This window comes from Elephas maximus, chromosome X, assembly GCF_024166365.1.
Source record: "Elephas maximus indicus isolate mEleMax1 chromosome X, mEleMax1 primary haplotype, whole genome shotgun sequence".
Taxonomy (NCBI): domain Eukaryota; kingdom Metazoa; phylum Chordata; class Mammalia; order Proboscidea; family Elephantidae; genus Elephas; species Elephas maximus.
Window position 1 is genome coordinate 48,454,763 of NC_064846.1, and position 23,939 is coordinate 48,478,701.

At 40.3% G+C, this 23,939-nt stretch overlaps 1 protein-coding gene across 1 annotated transcript in view; it reads left to right on the forward strand.

Moving 5' to 3' along the window:
- Nucleotides 1–23,939, forward strand: part of GUCY2F (guanylate cyclase 2F, retinal) — a 125,664-nt gene that overhangs the window by 89,419 nt on the left and 12,306 nt on the right. Inside the window, exons 12-16 of the mRNA XM_049872134.1 lie at nt 8,905–9,068; nt 9,834–10,026; nt 14,070–14,244; nt 18,079–18,177; nt 21,619–21,713. Coding sequence (XP_049728091.1) covers nt 8,905–9,068; nt 9,834–10,026; nt 14,070–14,244; nt 18,079–18,177; nt 21,619–21,713 — 726 coding nt within the window. The remainder of the gene's footprint in view (nt 1–8,904; nt 9,069–9,833; nt 10,027–14,069; nt 14,245–18,078; nt 18,178–21,618; nt 21,714–23,939) is intronic.

Below are 23,939 nucleotides of genomic sequence, written 5' to 3' on the forward strand. Positions count from 1 at the left end.
GTTGCGTGTTGTCCTTCCCTTTACCTAAGATAATTCTTAGCCTTGTTGGGGTGAAACAGTTTTTCATTGTCATTTTGATTTGCGTTTCTCTAATGGCTAATGATCTTGAGCATTTTCTCATGTCTCTGTTAGCCACCTGAATGTCTTCTTTGGTGAAGTACCTGTTCATATCCTTTGCCCATTTTTTTAAACTGTTGTTGAGGTTTTGCAGTATCTTGTAGATTTTAGAGATTAGGCCCTGATTGGATTTGTTGTAGTCAAAATTTTTTTCCCAGTCTGGAGGTTGTCTTTTACTCTTTTGGTGAAGTCTTTGGATGAATATAAGTGTTTGATTGTTAGGAGCTCCCAGTTATGTAGTTTATCTTCTGGTGTTTGTGCATTGTTAGTAAAGTTTCATATTCTGTTTATGCCATGTATTAGGGCTCCTAGCGTTGTCCCTAGTTTTTCTTCCATAATCTTTATCATTTTAGATGTTATATTTAGGTCTTTGGTCCATTTTGAGTTAGTTTTTGTGCATGATGTGAGGTATGGGTCTTGTTTCTTTTTTACAGATGGATATCCAGTTATGCCAACAGCATTTATTAAAGAGACTGCCTTTTCCCCATTAACAGACTTTGGGCCTTTGTCAAACATCAGCTGCTCACAGGTGAATGAATTTATGTCTGGATTCTCAATTCTATTCCATTGGTCTATGTATCTGTTGTTGTACCAGTACCAGGCCGCTTTGACTACCATGGTGGTATAATAGGTTCTAAAATCAGGTAGTGTGAGGCCTCCCACTTTGTTCTTCTTCTTGAGTAATGCTTAACTTATCTGGGGCCTCTTCCCTTTCCAAATGAAGTGGGTGATTTGCTTCTCCATGTCATTAAAAAATGTCATTGGAATTTGGATCACGATTGTGTTGTATATGTAGATTGCTTTGGGTAGAACTGACATTTTCACAATGTTGAGTCTTCCTATCCATGAACAAGGTATGTTTTTCCACTTACGTAGGTCTCTTTTGTTTTTTTGCAGTAGTGTCTTGTAGTTTTCTTTGTATAGGTCTTTCATGTCTCTGGTTAGATTTATTCCTAAGTATTTTATCTTCTTGGGGGCTAATGTAAATGGTTTCTCTTTGTTGGTGTAGAGGAATCCAACTGATTTTTGTATGTTTATCTTGTATCCTGATACTCTACTGAACTCTTCTATTAGTTTCAGTAGTTTTCTTGAGGATTCTTTAGGGTTTTCTGTGTATAAGATCACATCATCTGCAAACAGAGATACTTTTACTTCTTCCTTACCAATTTGGATGCCCTTCATTTCTTTTTCTAGCCTAATTGTTCTGACTAGGACATCCAGCACAATGTTGAATAAGAGTGGTGATAAAGGGCATCTTTGTCTGGTTCCCATTCTCAAGGGGAATGCTTTCAGACGCTTTCCATTTAGGATAATGTTGGCTGTTGGCTTTGTATAAATGCTTTATTATGTTGAGGAATTTCCCATCTATTCCTATTTTGCTGAGAGTTTTTATCATGAATGGGTGTTGGAATTTGTCAAATCCTTTCCTGCATCAATTGATAAGATCATGTGGTTCTTGTCTTTTGTTTTATTTATGTGATTGATTACATTAATTATTTTTCTAACGTTGAACCATCCCTGCATACCTGGTATGAATCCCACTTGGTCATGGTGATTTTTTTTTTTTATATGTTGTTGAATTCTATTGGCTTGAATTTTGTTGAGGATTTTTGCGTCTATGTTCATAAGGCATATTGTCTGTATTATTATTATTATTTTTTTTGTGGTGTGTTTACCTCATTTTGGTACCAGGGTTATGCTGGTTTCATAGAATGAGTTTGGGAGTATTCCATTCCTTTTCTATGCTCTGAAATACTTTTAGTAGTAACGGTGTTAACTCGTCTCTGATAATTCGGTAGAATTCTCCAGTGAAGCTATCAGGGCCAGGGCTTTTTATTGTTGGGAGTTTTTAAATTACCTTTTCAATCTCTTCTTTTGTTATAGGTTTATTTAGTTGTTCTACCTCTGTGTTAGTTTAGGTAGGTAGTTGTGTTTCTAGAAATCTGTCCGTTTCCTCCAGGTTTTCAAATTTGTTGGAGTACAATTTTTCGTAGTATCCTGTTATGATTCTTTTAATTTCAGTTGGGTCTGTTATGATATCTCCCATCTCATTTTTTATTCAGATTATTGGCTTCCTCTCCTGGTTTTTTTTTTTTTTTTGTCAGTTTGGCCAGTGGTTTATTGATTTTGTTGATCTTTTCAAGGAACCAGCTTTTGGTGTTGTTAACTCTTCCAATTGTTTTTCTATTCTGTTTCATTTAATTCTGCTCTAATTTTTATTATATGCTTTCTTCTTGTGCCCAAGGGCTTCTTTTGTTTGAGTTGTATGGTTAATGCTTTGAATTTGGCCCTTTCTTCTTTTTGGATGTGTGCATTTATTGCTACAAATGGACCTCTGAGCACTGCTTTTTCTGTGTCTCAAAGGTTCTGGTAGGATGTGTTTTATTCTCATTTGATTCTGTGAATTTCTTTATTCCATTCTTAATTTGTTCTGTAACCCAGTATTTCTTTGTACAAAGTGTTGTTCAGTTTCCATGTATTTGGGTTTTTTTATTGCTTTTTCTGTTATTGATTTCTACTTTTATGGCTTTATGGTCAGAAAAGATGCTTTGTAATATTTTGAAGCTTTGGATTCTGTTAAGCTTGCTTTATGACCTAACATGTGGTCTATTTTGGAGAATGTTCCATGTGTAGTGGTAAAGAAAGTACACTTGGCTACTCTTGGGTAGAATGTTCTGTATACGTGTATGAGATCAAGTTGGTTGATTATGGCATTAAATCTTCCATGTCTTTATTGAGCTTCTTTTTGGATATTCTGTCCTTCACCGAAAGTGGTGTGTTGAAGTCTCCTACTATTATTGTGGAGCTGTCTATCTCACTTTTCAGTGCTGTTAGAGTTTGTTTTATGTGTCTTGAAGCCCTGCGGTTGGGTGCATAAATATTTAATATGTTAATATCCTCCTAGTATATTGTCCCTTTAATCATTATATAGTGTCCTTCCTTATCCTTTGTGGTAGATTTAAGTTCGAAGTCTGTTTTGTCAGAAATTATTATAGCCACTCCTGCTCTTTTTTGATTGTTGTTTGCTTGATATATTTTTTTCCATCCTTTGAGTTTTAGTTTGTGTCTCTGGGTCTAAGGTGTGTCTCTTGTAGGCGGCATATTGATGGATCATATTTTTTTTAATCCATGCTGCCACTCTCTGTCTCTTTATTGGTGCATGTAGTCCATTTACATTTAGCTTAATTATTGATAGGTTTTTTATGAGTTCAGTGCTGTCATTGTGATGTATTTTTGTGTGTGTGTCTGTTGTTGACAGTTTCTTGGTTTCACTTAATTTTTCGTGCTGAGTCATTTTCCTTTATGTATTTTCTTTTCATCCTTTTCATTGTTGTTGATTTTGTATTTGCTGAGTATTTATGTTTTTCTTTTTCATTTTGATGTGTAGGATTTTTAGTTTCCTTTGTGGTTACCTTAATATTTACCTCTATTTTTCTAAGTTTAAACCAGTCTTTTATTTCTTTATATCTCCTTGTCTTCCTCTCCATATGAAAGATCTGTGACTATATTATTTACTCCCTCTTTTCTGTTTTAATGTTATCTTTTGTATACTGATGTCTCTGTTTCCCTATTTTCAGTGTTTTAGCTTTGATTTATTTTTGTGACTTTCCTATCTGGGTTGATATCTGGTTGTTCTGTCCTGTGTTCTAGTCTTGGGTTGATATCTGTTGTTATTGACTTTCTAACTGGAGGACTCCCTTTAGTATTTCTTGTAATTTTGGTTTGATTTTCACAAATTCTCTATATCTGGAAATGCCCTAATTTCACCATCATATTTAAGAGACAGTTTTGCTGGATATATAATTCTTGGCTGGCGGTTTTTTTTCCTTGATATATAATTCTTGGCTGGCGGTTTTTTTTCCTTCAAGGCTTTATATATGTCATCCCATTGCTTTCTTGCCTGCATGGTTTCTGTTAGGTAGTCAGAGCTTACTCTTATTGACTCTCCTTTGTAGATGACTTTTTGTTTATCCCTAGCTGCTCTTAAAATTCTCTCTTTATCTTTGGTTTTGGCAAGTTTGATTATGATATGTCTTGGTGACTTTCTTTTGGGGGGTTCAATGAGCATCTTGGATAGATATCTTCTCATCTTTCACAATATCAGGGAAGTTTTCTGCCAAAAAATCTTCTCTATTTTCTGTTATCCCCCCCCCATTCTTGTACTCCAATCACTTGTAGGGTAATCCTCTTGATAGCGTCCCACATAATTTGTAGGGTTTCTTCATTTTTAAAAATTCTTTTATCTGATTTTTCCTCAAATAAGTTTGTGTCAAGTGCTTTATCTTCAGTCTCACTAATTCTGATTTCCATTGCCTCAATTCTGCTCCTATGACTTTCTATTGAGCTGTCTAATTCTGAAAATTTATTTTCAGTTTTTTGGATTTCTGTTTGCTGTCTCTCTATGGATTCTTGCAGCCTGTTAAATTTATGTTTATGCTCTTGTATAACCTTCTTATGTTCCTCTGTTGCTTTGTCTGTGTGTTCCTTGGCTTATTCTACATTTTACCTGATCTCCTTACTGATATCTTAAGTGCTCTGTATATTAATCTTTTGAATTCTACCTCTGATAATTCCAAAAAATTATCTTCCTCTGGAAGGTTTCTTGAATCTTTGTTTTTGGTGCTTACTGAAGCCATCGTGGTCTGCCTCTTTATGTGATTTGATAGTGTCTCTTGTCTCTGAGCCATCAATAAGTTATTATACTTATTTTTGTTTGCTCACTGTGTCCTAGCTTCGTGTTTTGTTTTGATATGCCCAAATAGGCTGGTCGTGTGAGCTAATATAATTACTGGTGTCTCTGAAGCTCTCACATCCTGTCACCAGGTGGTTAGAGCTGTTACTAGGTATGTGAACCCAGGAGTCCATTTACTTCTCTTGTATGGATTCAGCTGAGGTGTCCAGGTAATCGGTCACCAAGTATGTGTTGCAGGCTCTCACCTACAGTCCCAGATGGGCAGGGGTGATTGGATTAGGCACAGGTATCTGACTGCAGTAGGGGGTCATGACCTGAGCAAGTCTGTGGGCTAACAGCTGCCCCCGAGTTTCTGGGAGGAAAGCGCATTCTTGTTCCCTAGAGTGTATAGGTGGGTGGGTTTTGCAGCCAGACTATGGGCACCCAATGCTGTTGGCTGTAAGGATTGGGAGCATCACTTATTCTTGGACCCCTGTTATAGGTGGCTAAGTGGCACGGATGGAGCTACCAGTCCTCCAGCCCCTGATGTGGGTAGGTGAGGGCCGTGCTTAATGGTCAGGGCAGTGTCAAATGTCACAAATCTGCCACTCCCCCTTATAACTGATATAGTTCAAAATAGGCTTCAGGCATATGCCCTCTTGTACTAATGAGGTTCCGCATGAGCACAATGAAGTGTTTGGAATTTCTGTTCTTCATAATGTTATTCGTAATTTGTTATGATCCACACAGTCAAATGCCTTTGCATAATCAATAAAACACAGGTAAACATCTTTCTGGTAGTCTCTGCTTTCAGCCAAGATCCATCTGACATCAGCAATGATATCCCTCATTCCACATCGTCTTCTGAATCCAGTTTGACTTTGTGGCAGTTCCTTGTAAATGTACTGCTGCAACCATTTTTGAATTATCTTCGGCATAATTTTACTTGTGTGTGATATTAATGATATTTTATAATTTCTGCATGCTGTTGGATCATCTTCTTTAAAATGGGCACAAATATGGATCTCTTCCAGTCAGTTGGCCAGGTAGCTGTCTTCCAAATTTCTTGGCTTAGAGGATTGAGCACTTCCAGTGTTGCATTTATGTGATGAAACATTTCAACTGGTATTCTGTCCATTCCTGGAGCCTTGTTTTTCGCCAATGCCTTCAGCACAGCTTGGACTTCTTCCTTCAGTACCATTAGTTCTTGATCATATGCTACCTCCTGAAATAGTTGAATGTCTACCAATTCTTTTGGGTGCAGTGAGTCTGTGTATTCCTTCAAACTTCTTTTGATGCTTCCTACATCGCTTAGTATTTTCCCTGTAGAATCCTTCAATATTGCAACTCAAGGCTTGAATTTTCTCTTCAGTTCTTTCACCTTGAGAAATGCCAAGTGTATTATTCCCTTTTGGTTTTCTAACTCCAGGTCTTTGCACATGTCATTCTAATACTTTACTTTGTCTTCTCGAGCTGCCCTTTGAAATCCTCTGTTCAGCTCTTTTACTTCATCATTTCTTCTTTTTGTTTTAGCTACTCTAACTTCAAGAGTAAGTTTCAGAGTCTCTTCTGACATCCATTTTGGTGTTTCCTTTCTTTTTAATGACCTCTTGCTTTCTTCATGAATGATGTCCTTGATGTCATTCCACAACTTGTCTTGTCTTTGGTCATTAGCATTTCATGAGTCAAATCTATTCTTCACGTGGTCTCTAAATTCAGGTGTAATATACTCAAGGTCATACTTTGGCTCTTGTGGAGCTGTTCTAATTTTCTTCAGCTTCAACTTGAGCTTGCATATGAGCAATTGATGGTCTCTTCTGCAGTTGGACCCTGGCCTTGTTCTGACTGATGATATTGAGCTATTCCATCATCTCTGTTCACAGATGTAGTCAGTTTGATTCCTGTGTATTCTGTCTGGTGAGGTCCACGTGTATAGTCACCATTTATGTTATTGCAATGAGGAAGTTGTTTGTCTTGCAAAATTGTATCCTGTGATCTCTGGCATCATTTCTATCACCAAGGCCATGTTTTCCAAGTACCATTCCTTCTTCTTTGTTTCCAACTTTCACATTTCAATCGCCAGTAATCATCAATGCATCTTGATTACATGTTTGATCAATTTCAGACTGCAGAAGTTGGTAAAAAGCTTCAATTCCCTCATCTTTGGCATTAGTAGTTGGTGTGTAAATTTGAATCATATTAATTGGTCTTCCTTGTAAACCAAAAAAAAAAAAACCAAACTCATTGCCATTGAGTCGATTCCAACTCGTAGCAACCCTATAGGACAGATTAGAACTGCCCCCCATGGTTTCCATGGAACACCTGGTGGATTCAAACTGATGACCTTTTAGTTAGCAGCTGTAACTCTTAACCACTATGCCACCAGGGTTTCCAGGTCTTCCTTGTAGGTGTGTGGATATTATCCTATACTGACAGCATTGTACTTTAGGATAAATCTTGAAACGTTCTTTTTGACGATGAATACCATGCCATTCCTCTTAAATTTGTCAATCCTGGCATAGTATAGCATATTGTTTGATTCAAAATGGCCAATACCAGTCCACTTCAGCTCACTAATGCCTAGGATATTGATGTTTATGTGTTCCATTTCATTTTTGATGACTTCCAATTTTCCTAGATTCAAACTTCATACATTTCAATTTCCTATTATTAATGGATACTTGCAGTTGTTTTCTCTCATTCTGAGTCGTGCTACATCAGCAAATGAAGGTCCTGAAAGCTTGACTTCATCCATGTTATTGAGGTCAACTCTATTTTGAGGAGGCAGCTCTTCCTCAGCCATCTTTTGAGTGCCTTCCAACCTGAGGGGCTCATCTTCCAGCACTAAATCAGACAATATTCTGCTATTATTCATCAGGTTTTCACTGGCTGATTTTTTTCAGAAGTAGACTGCTAAGTACTTCTTTCTAGTCTGTCTTAGTCTGGAAATTCAGGTAAAACCTGTCCACCATGGGTGACCCTGCTGGTATTTGAAATACCAGTGGCATAGCTTCCAGCATCACAGCAACAAGCAAGCCACCATGGGTTCACAAACCAACAAACGTGTGCGGACGAACTGCCATATGACCCAACAATTCTACTCCTAAGGTATATATTCAAGAAAATTGAAAACAGGGACTCAAACAGGTACTTGTACAGCAATGTTCATTGCAGCCAGTATTCTCAATAGCCAGTAGGTATAAATAACCCAAGTGTCCATCAACAGATAAATGGATAAGCAAAATGTGGTATATACATACAATGGGATATTAATCAGCCTTAAAGAGAAATGAAGTTCTGATACATGTTACAACAGGGATGAAACTTGAAAACATTATGGTAAGTGAAATAAGTCAGACACAAATGGACACATATTGTATGAGCCCACTCATATGAAATATATAGCATAGTCAAATGCATAGAGATCAAAGTAGATTAGTGGTTATCAGGTGGTAGGTTAAGGGGCGAATGAGGAGTTATTACTTAAAGGGTACTGAGTTTCTTTTTGGGGTGTTGGAAAAGCTTTGGAAATAGATAGTAGTGACTGTTTCACAACATTATGAATGTAATTAATTCCACTGAATTGTACACTTAAATATGGTTAAAATGGAAAATATTCTATATATTTTACTGTGATAAAAAAATTCTCTTAAAAAAACTAAAAGAAGCTTCCCACTGTCCAAGAACTGATAACACAGTAGCAGTAGCTCCTACGTTTGAGATAAGCAGGATTTGATAGGCTGGTCATCTTAAGGGATGAAACCACACACGCTGCCCTCTTTCCGTTACCCTACCCACAACTGACCTAGGCTCAAGACCAAATTTTGTTGACTTCATGTGATAGCACCTCAGACCTGAAGGAGCCTTCCCAGAATACCTTTGCTCAGACTTGAAAGAACCAGAATAGGGGAAGAACCACTTAGGGAAGAAGAGCCCCAGGAATGGGCCAGAGTGACAATGAGGGTAGATGATGATGTTTCTTATTTATATAGATGGGTTTGCCTCTCTTTCCTTGTCATTTTATAAGACAAGATTTGTGATAAGGGGGTCTGCTCCATCATCTCTGAGTTTGGGGAGTAAGCAAACTTTTTCAATTCTTTCTGTTTTACTTCTAGTTTAAAACCTTCAATAAAGGGAAGAAAACCAATATCATTGATTCTATGCTTCGGATGTTAGAGCAATATTCTAGCAACTTGGAAGATTTGATCCGGGAGCGGACTGAGGAGCTGGAAATTGAAAAACAGAAAACGGAAAAGCTTCTAACACAGATGCTACCACAGTATGTGTGAACACCTGAGGAGTGTGAATCCCTATAACAGTGTGTTCCATTAAAAAAAGAAGAAGAAATTACCCATCAACTAACTACTCTGTCTCCCTGTCCAGTACCCTCTCTACCACCAGTAGGTTTGAGTCACACCTTCAAATCAAAAAAGAATTGGAAACCAAGGGACCAGAGCACACATCCTAATTTTCCACTACTTGTGGTTCATGCTGGTCATTTAAGTTCTTGGTGCCTTGGTTTTTCCATATGCCACTTCATGATTTGGCTGGGAGATTGACCGATTTAAAGAAGCAGTTCTTCGAGCTCCTACTGGAAACTAGCAGGATTATTTTTACAGGGTTTTTCCCCCTTAGTTGAAAACCTTACCTGTTGCTACAATTTTCAAATTTTCCAGGGCACCTTATCTTGTTATAATGTGATTTTGTAGGTGATAATTGGGGAAACTAGTCTCATGAAAAGTCAGTCACCTGGGAACATTCCCCAGGGGAGTGAGATAGAAGTTTAGGGAACTGGAAAAACTCCACGAAGACACAGACTGTGTCTATTTAGTGCTATGTTCCAGCAGCTGGCACAGTGCCTGACACATTGTAGGCACTCAATACACATTTGTAGAATAAATGAACAAATTAATGCTTTCATTCAGGTGACATTTTATTCTTTATCATTTACTTGGCAGTGATTTGGGGGGAACTGTCTTCTAGAAGGCATCTGTGGCATGGAGGGAGACACATGTCCTCTGAAAAATAGTTGTCTGCTTTCCAGATCGGTTGCTGAATCACTCAAAAGGGGTTGCACGGTAGAACCTGAGGGCTTTGACTTGGTCACCTTGTACTTCAGTGACATTGTGGGCTTCACCACCATCTCAGCCATGAGTGAGCCCATTGAGGTGGTGGATCTTCTAAATGACCTGTACACACTCTTTGATGCGATCATTGGCAGTCACGATGTCTACAAGGTAAGCCAGTTAGCAGGGAAATATATTCCAGAGTGAAATTTTTATGAGGCCCAGGGTTCATCTATGTGTATCTAAAAATTAAAGGATGTGATTTGATAGCATGCTGTTATTTAGGAATTGAAATTTAAGCAGTACACCACTTTCATTGGTATCCCATTGGAAATGAAGTCCAAGTAGAATGCATATCATTTCACACTTTACAAAATAACAACTCTCAAGCCCAGCAAGAAATTGCTGGTCAGATTTCTTTTGAGCTGTTTCCTAGAAATGGGACAAGAAGAGATTGGGGCCAAAAGAGTTATTGCACTTCAGTGGCTAAATACCCTAAGTGTAGGGTGCAGTATGCTAGGCACTAGAGGGAATACGATAGTACTGATGTTTTGCCCATAGTTGGTGACTGCAATAGAGTTCATCTTGGTAAAGTTTGTGTAGATCTAATACATGCTATTAAAATTTGGTCTATTTCTTTAGGTACCATTGATATACAGGAAGAAACTTTGGTATTACACCAGGTAGCTATTAGGCTTAGGGCTCTTTGGGATTGCTACAGGATAACCAAAAGCCCACCTATTGGCCTGAGGGCTCAGGAAATGATTAATTGTGAGGTTGTAAATCCCCTGCTTCCACCTCTCCCTACCACTCTAACCTGTCAATTCCCACTCTTCCTATCAAAGGTTGCAGAAGATGAGTAGAGAACAGGTGACTACATTCATTCACTTAGGTACTACGCTTCCTTGCCCTTATATTCTATGTCTTTTTGTCTCTGGGCAGAAAATGACTAAAAATCTCATAGCTTTGCAGGGATATTTCCACGTTGCCTGCAACATGGGTACTTGTCTTATTGATGGGGCAAGATGCCCCAGGCATCCCAAACTTTAGACAGCTCCTCTGTCCCAGGAACCAAGGTAGAGCTGGAGAATGAGTAGCTCTATTCATTGGATCCTTCACAGTAGTCTGAAATGTTCCAGCTCTGAAATCACACACAGGGCAGTGTGTTTATCTCAGATTAGACAGGGCCCTTTCAGGTCAGGTAGACAGCCTCAGGGCTAGGCCAAGCCACCTAAATAGGGCTCAGAAATAGACATTATACCTGTCAATCAGCAGGAGCTGCAAGCTAATCAAGGAGCACACAGGGAAACCATGGTGGAGGAAAAATCCATGGACTCAGAATACCTGTCTTAACTTGTTAAACTCCAGCAGTCTGAATAGATATTAAAAAATCACTGAAAGCTAACTCAGTTGAAACAAAAATCAAAGGTGATTCAATGTGGACAATAAAACAGCCTCGGGTTTGATCAATCCAGCTGATTCTGTCAAGCCAATTGTTGGGGGTCTTAGGAATGAGGCCGTTAGGTATTTTTGTACTTCATGGCTGCAGTGGAGAGTTTGTGGGCTGTTCCCAGGACAGAGCAGGGTTATATGAATCCAAAAAATGAAATCTAATTTTTCAGTCCTGCTTATTAAAAACAACACAAGCAGCCATCTAAGATGCACCAATTGGTCTCAACCCACCTGGAGCAAAGGAGAATGAAGAACACCAAAGACACAAGGTAATTATGAGCCCAAGAGACAGGACCAAAAAAAAAAAAAAAAAAACCAAACCCACTGCCGTCGAGTCGATTCCGGAGACAGAAAGGGCCACATAAACCAGAGACTACATCAGCCTGAGACCTGAAGAACTAGATGGTGCCTGGCTAGAACTGATGACTGCCCTGACAGGGAACACAACAGAGAACCCCTGAGGGAGCAGGAGAGCAGTGGGATGCAGACCTCAAATTCTCCTAAAAAGACCAGACTTAATGATCTGACTGAGACTAGAAGGACCCTGGAGGTCATGGTCCCCAGACCTTCTGTTAGCCCAAGACAGGAACCGTTCCCAAAGCCAACTCTTCAGACAGGGATTAGACTGGACTATGGGATAGAAAATGATACTGGTGAGGAGTGAGCTTCTTAGATCATGTAGACACGTGAGACTATGTGGGCAGCTCCTGTCTGGAGGGGAGATGAGAGGGCAGAGGGGGGTCAAAAGCTGGCTGAATGGACATGAAAATAGAGGGTGGAGAGAACGAATGTGCTGTCTCATTAGGGGGAGAGCAACTAGGAGTATATATATATAAAAAAAAAAAAACCCCAGTGCCTGCAAGGTGTATATAAATTTTTGTATGAGAAGCTGACTTGATTTGTAAACTTTCACTTAAAGCACAATAAAAATTAAAAAAAAAAAACCCAGTGCAAAGGAAGTAAAAATTTGAACCAGCAGTGAGTCACCAAACCTGTTTGTGTTTTCATTTTCTTTACCTGTAAAATTGGAATCACCTCCCCTGGCACTTGATCATCTGAAATGGAAATGAGAAGGCTACTGCACACTTGTGAAGAAGCTGGTGATTGGTTTTCAGCTTCAGTACTCCTGCCACCCCACCCCCATCTCAATGAGACCTCTTTCTATACCTCCTCATCCCTTTCTGTGTCCTTACACTGGTTTATGCTACCCACAATTCCTCACAGCCGTCTGCTCACCAAGGCCAGAGAGTGCTCATGCATCCTGCCCTCCTAATCTCATCCATATGCTTGGGGCTTCCTGGATGACTGAGTCATTAAAGCTGAAAGGTCAACCACTGGCTCTGATAATGGTCAGCCAGTGAGTTTCCCCTTCCATATAGCATTTGCATTGTAACTGTTGCCTTTCTCTGTGCAGGCAGCCATGCTTATTTGAGGGCAGGAATCCTTTTTCTTGTATTGCACTAAGTAAGCTGGGGGTGGGGGGCGGTGGCTGGATAGAAGTGTGTTGAAGTACAAAGTCCTATAGGTACAGAGAATCATTGTCATTGGCTATATAGAAAGTCATGCTGAGGAAGGGGCTTATTGCTGCTTACTAAACTTCATTCTCTAGAGTTGAGTCATGGCCACAGTCCTAAGATTGCTTTCAACCTGGTGTGGTGGTGATGATGATGATAGTGGTGGTGGTGATAGCTTGCACTTATCATGCACCAGGCAGGTATTAAGTGCTTTGACATATATTAAATTATTCACTCCTTAGAAAACACTATGAAATAGGTACTGCCATTATCCCTATTTTACAGATGAGGACACTAAAGCCCACAGGTTAAGTGACTTGCCCCAAATCACACAGCTTATAAGTGGTGGATCTGGGTTTCTAACCAAGGCAGTGTGACTTCAGAGTTCATGTTCTCATCTATTGCACTCCATGAGTGCAGTTCTATAGGAGAATATGGGTTTTAACTGGATCCGAACTTGTGGCAGCACAGGCTGACTGGCACACTTCATAGAGCTCCTTTCACTTACTTATCTTTTGGATTTACCTGCAAAACTTCAACTTTTTGGTCACCTAAAATTTTTAAAAGAGTGAGCACACTTGTGTGGGGCAGATGAGGAGCGCATATTTGCCTTTCTTCTTTCCAGATGTCCCACTCTAACTGCCCCCTGCAAAGCAGCTGAGGGTCAGTACTGTTGCCCCTCAGAGAGACAGCAGTAGGAGAGAAGAAGGTAGCTGGTGGTTAAAAAGACCCAGTTCTCATACCCAAAAAGCCTGCAAAAAGAGCTCCAACGTATTATCGAGACAAACCAAAAGGAATTGTCTCTTCCTCCTCCTCCCATTCCCCTTCCCTATATTTCCCTAAGGCTGCCCTAGCTTGTTTACCCAAAATCATCTGAATAAATGCTTGCTGGGGGAGGTTTTAGGATGTCCCAGGAACACCCTAGGGACAGTCTCAGAAATCTCCCCTTTTCCCTTCCCCCAGGTATTGCTTGGAGCCTGATTATTTCTCTACCATTAGCCAGGAGCCTGGGAAGTAGATACACTTATCTCAGAATCTCTGAGCATGGGGCTTAGACATGGATATATATATATATATATAGCTCCTTAGATGATTCTAATGTGCAGCTGGGCCTATAAACCACTAACTCTCTCTGCCTTCCTCACTTTATGAGAACACCTGGCTTCCATCATACTCCTAAAGCACTGTGAAAATACATATCAATCCAAAGAAGCTACTCTTGCTAATCCGGTCTCCCTCAATTCCCAGGTGGAGACCATTGGAGATGCCTACATGGTGGCCTCAGGCCTCCCAAAGAGGAATGGCAGTAGGCATGCAGCGGAGATTGCAAACATGGCCCTAGATATTCTGAGCTCCGTGGGAACCTTCAAGATGCGGCACATACCAGAGGTGCCAGTTCGGATTCGAATAGGCCTGCACTCAGGTAACAACAACCAGCTAAAGAGAAGACATTCCCAGGTGCGTCAAGGGAACACTAGTAAAGGGAGAGAAAGGGTAGCTCTCCCCTGATTATTGGTAGGTGGATTATTCACGTGTCTAGTCCTATACCTGGTGTCCAGCTAGTCCTTTATGCCTACTCAAGTTTTCTCTCTTCTCAGCACCTGCTTTACCCCAGTGGACACCAGCCCTTGCTCTAGATCCCAAGCTGTTTCAGTCTACCCTCCTCATCGGAGCCTATGTTTCCATGTTTGACTATGCTATAAGATCTACAGGAACATGTTTTATTTAGAATAATTAATTGTATTACTGAACACCTCAACTCCCATCCTCATCTCTTCTTGCTTGAATATCTTCAGGATCTGTTTCTTCCTGGTATCCGTCCTATTTATCTTCACATATTCACAGGTATCTTGACAGATCTCTCACTTGATGTCTTAGTTATCTAATGCTGCTATAACAGAAATACCACAAGTAGATGGCTTTAGTAAACAAATTTATTCTCTCACAGTTTAGGAGGCCAGAAGTCCAAATTCAGGGTGCCAGCTCCTGGGGAATGCTTTCTCTCTCTGTCGGTTCTAGGGAAATGTCATTGTCATCAAATTTCCCCTGGACTAGAAGCTTTTCAGTGCAGGGACCATGATCCACTCTCAGCACTTCTTTCTTGTTGGCATGAGGTCCCTTTCTTCTCTACGTGCTTATTTTTTATATCTCAAAAGAGATTGACTCAAGATACAACCTAATCCTGTAGATTGAGTCCTGTCTCATTAACATCACTGCCTCTAATCTTGCCTCATTAACATCATAGAGGTTAGGATATACAACACACAGGATTATCACATCAGATCACAAAATGGTGGACAACCACACAGTACTGGCCTAGCCAAGTTGACACACGTTTGTGAGACACAATTCAATCCATAACACTTGATATCACAGATATCTCACCTATTAGCTCCTCTTGTTCCCCTCTCATCTTCCTTCCTCTATCTCTAAGCCCTATTCTTCTAGGCTCCTTTTCTTCCCACCCTTTTCATTCCTTTCTTACCAAACTTTTTAAAAGAATGATTATGCTCACTGTGCCATTTCTTCACTATCCACTCCCTTCTTAGCCCCTTTGCAATCTGGCTTCAGTCCTCACCACTTTTCCCAGTCCTCAACCACTCTTAGCTCTTTGTAGCATTCAACAGTCGTGACAATTATCCCTAAAACCTCCCTCAATTGGCTTTCCTGATGTGCTTCTCACTCTCTTCCATTACTGGTTTTCTTAGCTTTTCCTATTCTCTAACTGTGACTGCTGCTACATTTTCTGCAAAGGTCTCAGGGTTGTCGTTTCCTTGCTTTTTGCATGTCCTCTCCTCTAATTTATCTCTCAATCCTTTTCAACCTGGCTTTCATTTTCTACTACTGTCTGATAATTCCTTCTGTCTCCATCTTTCTCTTAAATATTGGTATCCCCCAGGGTCTGTCCTTGATCCATTGCTTTTTTCCCCCTACATACTCTTTCTGGGTGATCTCATTAATTTCTATGGTTTAACTGCCATTTCTATGCTGATAACTCCCAACTCCACAGCTTCAATACAGCCCTCTTGCTTATTCTTCAGCCTTGAATATCAAACTTCCTGCTGACATTTCCACCTGAATGTTCCACATGTATCTCACACTCAACACATCCAAAAGAGAATGATTTTCATCCCCCGCAAACTCCTTCCCCTCTTGTATTTTCTATTTCAGCAGATGATAGCACCATTCACCCAGTTATCCTAAATAGAATCTTGGGAGTCATCCTTGACTCCTTCGTCATCCTGACCTCCAACATGCAACCAGTTACTAAAGCCTTATACATCTTACCTTTTAAATATTTCTTAAATCTATTTTGTCCCTCTTTGATACCCATGTCCAGGCCACCAGCATCTCTTGCCTGGATGATTCCAATAGTATTTTCTCGCTTCCACTCTTGCCTCTTCCCATCCGTCCTTCTCACAGTCATCTACATTATTTGTGTTCACTTGTCTTTCCTTCCATTAGACTTGATGGCAGGAACCATATCTTACTCATGTTTGTATCCAGAGTGCTTAGCACATAGCAGATTTTTTTTTTTTAAGAAAAGCCCTCACCTCTCACTTGTGCTCCAGTTTCACATCTCCCACCCCCATCATCACACCTCTTGGATGGTTCATGATCATTTCAAATTCAACATATATAAAACTTCAAGTCCTTTTTTTTCCATAAATCAGCTCATAAACCCATGCCAATTCTCCCATGATTGTCCATCTGACAGCCAGCAAGTCTTTGATTCTCCTTTTGTAATGTTTCTCTTTTATTCCCCCTTTTTGAGCCTCCATCATCACCTCCTTTCCAGTACTCACTACCTTACACCTGGATTACTACCTTATACCTGAATGGCTACAACAGCCACCTAATAGGGTTCCTTGGTTTTAGTCTCTCCCCCTTTCAATGCATTCTGTATGTTGTTCTTCAGAAAAAGAAAGAAAGAAAACTCATTTTTGTCTTAGTTTCCCTGCTCAAAATTCAGCGTTGGCTCAAGGTCCTCCATCTTGTACAACTACTTAATCAATCTTGTCTCCAGTATCTCCTCAGTTACCTGAACTAGGCGGGTTGCTTTCTCTAAGAGCTGTCCATGCTCAATCCTAACCAAAAACCTTTGATTCACATCCCTTTTCTCCTATTCAAATCCTACCTACTCATCAAGGTCCAAATCGAATCCTACCTTCTCCACTGGACGCTTCTTGACTGAGCCAGGTGCTAATAAACTATAAACTATTTATAGCACTTCTGTCTGTACCATTTATCTTGCCTCAATGATACATTGTCTTGGGTTGTTCAATTGTTTCTTCTTTGGTAGCCTCTAGTCTTCAATTAGACTGTAAACTCCTGAAGAACTGAGACAGTGTGTTCCATTTTTTTTATTTCCCCTTGGTGCCTAGCTCAGTGCTCAGTGAATGCTTCTAAATGACTGAAAGATGAAATAACATGAGAATGTTAAAAGCCCTTTATCAACATAAGTTTAGTAGTTATTTTTATTCTTAGCAGAAAAAAAACTCTATAAACAAAATACTTAATTACTTGCCCTGTCTCAGGAAACAGTAAAAAAAGTAATCCTGAAAAGTTTTAACATAGAAACAGAGCAGAGACCAGAGAGGTGAAGGGGGAGTACTTTCTAGCTACTCCTGAACTGAATTTTCAGTATGTCTGCTTAATTTTTTTCAAGTACTGTCTACTCCCTGAACACCTAACAGCCATTTTAAAATGTAAGAACAAAAACCACTCTAAGGGAAAATAGAAAATATTGTTGAAGTATCTATACTGCTCTTCCATGCCCCTAACATACATGATTGAAAGTCAACTCTGCTGATTTTCAGATTTTTGAAGTGTCTTAGCAATAATTCTCTTGGTAGACACAGTTTAAGAGACAGTCCTATGAGATGCCTCCCTCCTACCCTAAGGCACAAGAAAGAGTCACAGTTTTAAACATGTTTGGATCCTGAGTCCCTGCCCTGGCTTTTCTGGTTTGGATTTGATACTTATTTGTCTCTGTTGACAGATGTAAGCATCTTGAGTGTAACTGTTACATATAACAAAGGTATAAATCAGAAGGGTAGTCTTGTCTGCATTGTTATAAACTTGCTTTCTAACGGCAGGGCAGAGTTCATTACTCATTACAAGGCTTTGTTCAGATTCCCAGAGCTATTTGGTGGTAACTTTTATTCTTTCATGAAGCTACATTCCTCAATGTTCCTTTATTAGCGTCTCGGGTGCACACCTGGTGGCTGTAATCCCACCTCCTGCTGTTCTACAGGGCCAGTTGTTGCTGGAGTGGTGGGCCTCACCATGCCCAGATACTGCTTGTTTGGAGACACTGTAAACACTGCTTCTCGGATGGAATCAACAGGGTTACGTGAGTACCCACAGAGGGCAGGAGAGGATGGTACCTTCCTGCTATAGGGAAAGTGATTCTTCCTCAAGATAGGGGAACAATAACAGGGTCCTTGAGGTTTTAATGTTTTTAAAGAAAAATAAAAATAATTTGAGAAGATTAAGGAGATTTAGCACATATTTTCGTGGTCTCTAATGGCCAAACCAGTAGGGGGTGATGTTGGATTGAACATGTACCTTTCTTATTAAGGAAATAAAGCTGTAGCTAAGTGACATTGAAACAGCCAGCCAATTTGATCAAAACAACTAAAAAAGTCCTTTGGGTGAAAGAAAAAAATTGTCCAGCCTGGTGGTTTAGAGGAGTCATGTCAAAAAAATAAAAAAAAAAGAACTAGGTAAGGGACTGACATTTTCAGTTTTTCAACTAGTTCATGGAGACATACTCAGAGCCAGCTGCCTCCCAGCCAGGTGCCGTTTGCTACTCTTATCCTGTTTTTGAACTAGTGAAGACTCCAGGAGCTCTGGCTTCATCAAATAGCCCCCTTGAACTTAGTTAGCAATAATCCCTCAACCTAAGGAGCTTGGAATTCTGAAATAATTAATTCCAACTTGCCTGTATATAAAACCCTTAGCTTTTATCAAAACAGGCATGGTAGCAGATACTGTTTCTTCCCCTCTTCCTTGAGAGGAAAACAGCACAAACCACTATGCCATTTATCCATTGCCAGTAAAAGATGCTGGGTCAACTCTTTCTTGGTTGTTGTTTACTGCCACTACTAAGACAATGTCAGAATCACAATGTGCCTTTTACCTATATCATGGTTGAGCAAAGCAGTTTTTTCATGCTATTGTATAAAATCATAGAGAACAACATTTGATTCTATCTACTGTTTTCATAGATTTTATTTAAAAACGAAAACACTGAAGCCCTTAGCAGCCGGGGCTCTGGCAGCTACTAGGCAAGACAAGCTCTTCCCAAACTTTAGCAATATCCTCAAACTAGTCCCTGATGATATGATGGCCTATATCACAGTGGGTGGTGCCCTGTCTGACCCCACTCCCCATCGCTCATGTGCAGAAACAGGCTTGCACAATGGGTCCAGTCTTAGTCAATGTAGCCTGTGCAGCTATGATTAAGGAGGCAGCACGGAACTTAGAAGCTGTTGTCAGAATAAATTTTCTGACATCTGGGAAAGTCTTCGAACTCCACAGACATGGCAGAAGGAACTGTCATCCAGGAGCTGCAGTATGCGTATGACTTTGCATATGACTTTGCTCTCGAAGTGCAACCCAAGATGAAGTGAAATTGATCATGGAACTGCAATGCAGATTTGGCATAGTACTCTGGACTGATGTAAGCTTGTAGAAGACTGAAGTCATATTCTGGTCTGCACCAGGGAAACTCCACACATTTCACATTGGAAATATAGATTTGAGAACAGAAATTAAGTTTTTAGATTTAAGCAGTACCTTTTCCAGTGATCAGCTAGGAAGAAAAAAAATGGAGTAAATCACTCACAGCAAGTGTTTATTAAGCACTGGCTATTCCAGGAAGGCCGAGTGAGGGAAGTCACTCCTGATGTTCACCCTTTAGCCAAAGATTAGACATGTCTATAGGGCCAACAATAACACACATGAAGGCCATGCTTCATAGTTCGATCATGTATACGAGACTAACGGGTACATCGGCCCAAAAGCAAAGAGGAGAAGGCAGGAAGGGGCAGGAAAACTGGATGATTGGAAACAGGGAACCTAGGTTGGAGAAGGGAAGAGTTTTGACGCATTGCAGGGTTGGCAACCAATATCACGTAACGATTTGTGTATTAACTGTTTAATGAGAAACTAATTTGCTCTGTAAGCTTTTACCTAAATCACATTAAAAAAAAGATACATACAAATGTGCTCTCTGCACTAAAGGAGCAGATTAGTGTGCTCTTCAGGAAGTTAATGACTGTGTCCCAGATATGACATTAATCTCTACACCTGATTGAAGATCTGTGAGACCAGGATATGTCCTAGATCTATATTAAAAAATCAATTTCATCAGTATCTTCTATGTGCCCAGTTGAATCCATTGAGGTTCTAGAATAGGAGTGACTAGACGGTGAGTGGAATGGGCTATCTGCTGTCTTTTGAGCTGTGTGTTCCCCACCAGCAGGATCGTTCTACTGAAAGACCCCTGAAGACAAGATGCTAGTGAGATGGCACACACAGGACTAGCTAGGGACATGCTAGTCTGGCAAGTGGCTCTTAAGAATAGGACAACCCTTTATGAGCAGATGCTTTGGGTGACCATGAGTCAGTGAGGAAGACACAAACAACAGTTCTAAGCTGTCAAGAGGAGGAAAGTCTTTGTGTGTACACATGGCAGAAATTTCTTGCAGTTCTTTTCAGCCATGCCTTTCTACTCAGATGGTAATCAGCTTCTAAAAGAGTGACTTTCTCTAGCATGCATGAGAACAAGTCTTGGATTTTGATTTAAGACTCAACCTCAACAAGGTTTCTCTTCATAGGATGACAGTTTTCAGGAAGTTAACAAATGATTGTTCCTTACCAAAGAATTACACTTCGGTTCTAAGTAATTTTTTTAAAAAATTTATTTTGTTGTTTTTCATGTATAGCTTTTATTCCAGGTTGGGGTCACTGGTTAGAAAGTAATACATTCATATGTATACATGGCTGCACAGTCATATGTACCCACTCAAAGGACATCTATGAATGTACCAAAAAACCAAACCAAACCCACTGCCATGGAGTCGATTCCGACTCATAGTGACCCTATAGGACAGAATAGAACTGCCCCCATAGGGTTTCCAAGGCTGTAATCTTTATGGAAACAGTCTGCCACAACTTCCTCCTGCACAGTGGCTGGGGTTCAAACCACCGACCTTTGGGTTAACAGCTGAGCACTTAACCACTGCACCACCAGGGCTCTCCACAAAATGTTTATTGACAAGGTCTTAGGATACTTCCCATTGATATTTTAAATACAGCAATATTGAGAGAGGTTTGCATAGATGCACAAGGAAAGAGTCCCTTTTGTCTTTTAAGTGGGGCTATGTAAAGTTTGGGAGTTCACTTCCAGCAGAAGCTGGTGAGAGAAACTCCTGGGGCCACACTTCCCTCAGAGGAGGTCACATTTCAGCTGACAGCACAGTGGTGGTTGCTGTTTCTTCATCTCAACCCTTAAGTTAAATTAACACCTTTCTATTGCATGGCCTTTCCTCTGAGACAGTGTCTAGGACGCTGATGGGTGCTATAGCTGATGCCTTATTTGAGCCTGGTGAGGAAGGCCATCACTACACCTCCCACTCCCCCACCCCTGTGAAACCCAGACTAGAGCTCTCCCAGGGACTTCCCTTAGGGTCTAGTTCATTTATAAGTGGGAGCATTTATTACATTGCTATCTTCTCATTGATTTTACCTAAAAGGAGCCAGAGTCATGCAAATCCTTCTTTTACAGCATATCGCATTCATGTCAGTCATAGCACTGTGACAATTCTTCGAGCTCTAAGTGAGGGCTATGAAGTGGAGCTCCGAGGAAGGACAGAGCTCAAGGTATAATGTCCTTTTGTTGTTTGAATCAAACCACTTGGACACACCTGTTTCTGGAGAGGTTATTGTCTGCTGAGTTTACCTGGGAGTCTGAGACTCAGAGCTATAATTTAAGCAGAATTTCCAGCCACATTTCGGGGTTTGAACAGATTGCTCCCTTTTTTAAAATTTTTATTGTACTTTAAGTGAAAGTTTAGAAATCAAGTCAGTCTCTTATACAAAAACATATATACACCTTGCTATTTTTATATACTCCTAGTTGCTCTCCCTCTAATGAGACAGCGCACTCCTTCCCTCCACTCTCTATTTTTGTATCTATTTGGCCAACTTCTGACCCCCTCTGCCCTCTCATCTTCCCTTCAGACAGGAGCTGCCCACATAATCTCATGTGTCTACTTGATCCAAGAAGCTCACTCCTCACCAGTATCATTTTCTATGCCATAGTCCAGTCCAATCCCTGTCTGAAGAGTGGGCTTTGGGAATGGTTCCTGTCCTGTGCTAACAGAGATCTGGGGACCATGACCTCCAGGGTCCTTCTAGTCTCAGTCAGACCATTAAATCTGGTCTTTTTAGGAGAATTTGAGGTCTGCATCCCACTGCTCTCCTGCTCCCTCAGGGGTTCTCTGTTGTGTTCCCTGTCAGGGCAGTCATCAGTTCTAGCCAGGCACCATCTAGTTCTTCTGGTCTCAGGTTGATGTAGTCTCTGGTTTATGTGGCCCTTTCTGTCTCTTGGGCTCATAATTACCTTGTCTTTGGTGTTCTTCATTCTCTTTTACTCCAGGTGAGCTGAGGCCAGTTGATGCATCTTAGATGGCCGCTTGCTAGCGTTTAAGACCTGAGATGCCACTCTCCAAAGTGGGATGCAGAATGTTTTCTTAATAGATTTTATTATGCCAATTGACCTAGATGTTCCCTGAAACCATGGTTCCCAAACTCCCACCCCTGCTATGCTGGCCATCGAAGCGTTCAGTTTATTCAGGAAACTGCTTTTGCTTTAGTCCAGTTGTGCTGAGCTCCCCTGTATTGTGCGTTGTCTTTCCCTTCACCTAAAATAGTTCTTATTTACCAATTAGTGAAAACCCCTCTCCCTCCGTGGTCTAGTAACCATCAAAGAATATTTTCTTCTCTGTTTAAACTATTTTTCAAGTTCTTCTAATAGCGGTCTCATACAATATTTGTCCTTTTCCAACTGACTAATTTCACTGAGCATAATGCCTTCCAGATTCCTCCATGTTATGAAATGTTTCACAGACTCATCATTGTTCTTTATCAATGTGTAGTATTCCATTGTGTGAATGTACCATAATTTATTTATCCATTCATCCGTTGATGGGCACCTTGGTTGCTGCCATCTTTTTGCTATTGTAAACAGTGCTGCAGTGAACATGGGTGTGCATATATCTGTTCATGTAAAGGCTCTTATTTCTCTAGGATATATTCCAATGAGTGGGATTGCTGGATCATATGGTACTTCCATTTCTAGCTTTTTAAGGAAGTGCCAAATCGATTTCCAAAGTGGTTGTACCATTTTACATTCCCAACAGCGGTGTATAAGTGTTCCAGTCTCTCCCACAACCTCTCCAACATTTATTATTTTGTGTTTTTTGGATTAATGCCAGCCTTGTTGGAGTGAGGAAACCCTGGTGGCATAGTGGTTAAGTGCTACGGCTGCTAACCAAAGCGTCAGCAGTTCGAATCCGCCAGGCGCTCCTTGGAAAGTCTATGGGGCAGATCTACCCTGTCCTATAGGGTCGCTATGAGTCGGAATCGACTCGACGGCACTGGGTTTGTTTTTTGGTTTTTTGGTGTTGGAGTGAGATGGAATCTCATTGTACTTTTGATTTGCATTTCTCTCATGGCTAATAATTGTGAGCATTTCCTCATGTATCTGTTAGCTACCTGAATGTCTTTTTTAGTGAAGTGCCTGTTTCTATCCCTTGCCCACTTTTTAATTGGGGTATTTTTCTTTTTGTAGTTGAGTATTTGCTGTATCATGTAGATTTTAGAGATAAGACGCTGATCAGAAATGTCATAGCTAAAAACTTTTTCCCAGTCTGTAGGTAGTCTTTTTACTCTCTTGGTGAAGTCTTTGGATGAGCATAAAAAAAATTTGATTTTTAGGAGCTCCCAGTTCTCTAGTTTCTCTTCTGGTGTTTGCGCATTGTTAATGTTCTATATACTGTTTATGCCATGTATTAGTGCTCCTAGCATTGTTTCTACTTTTTCTTC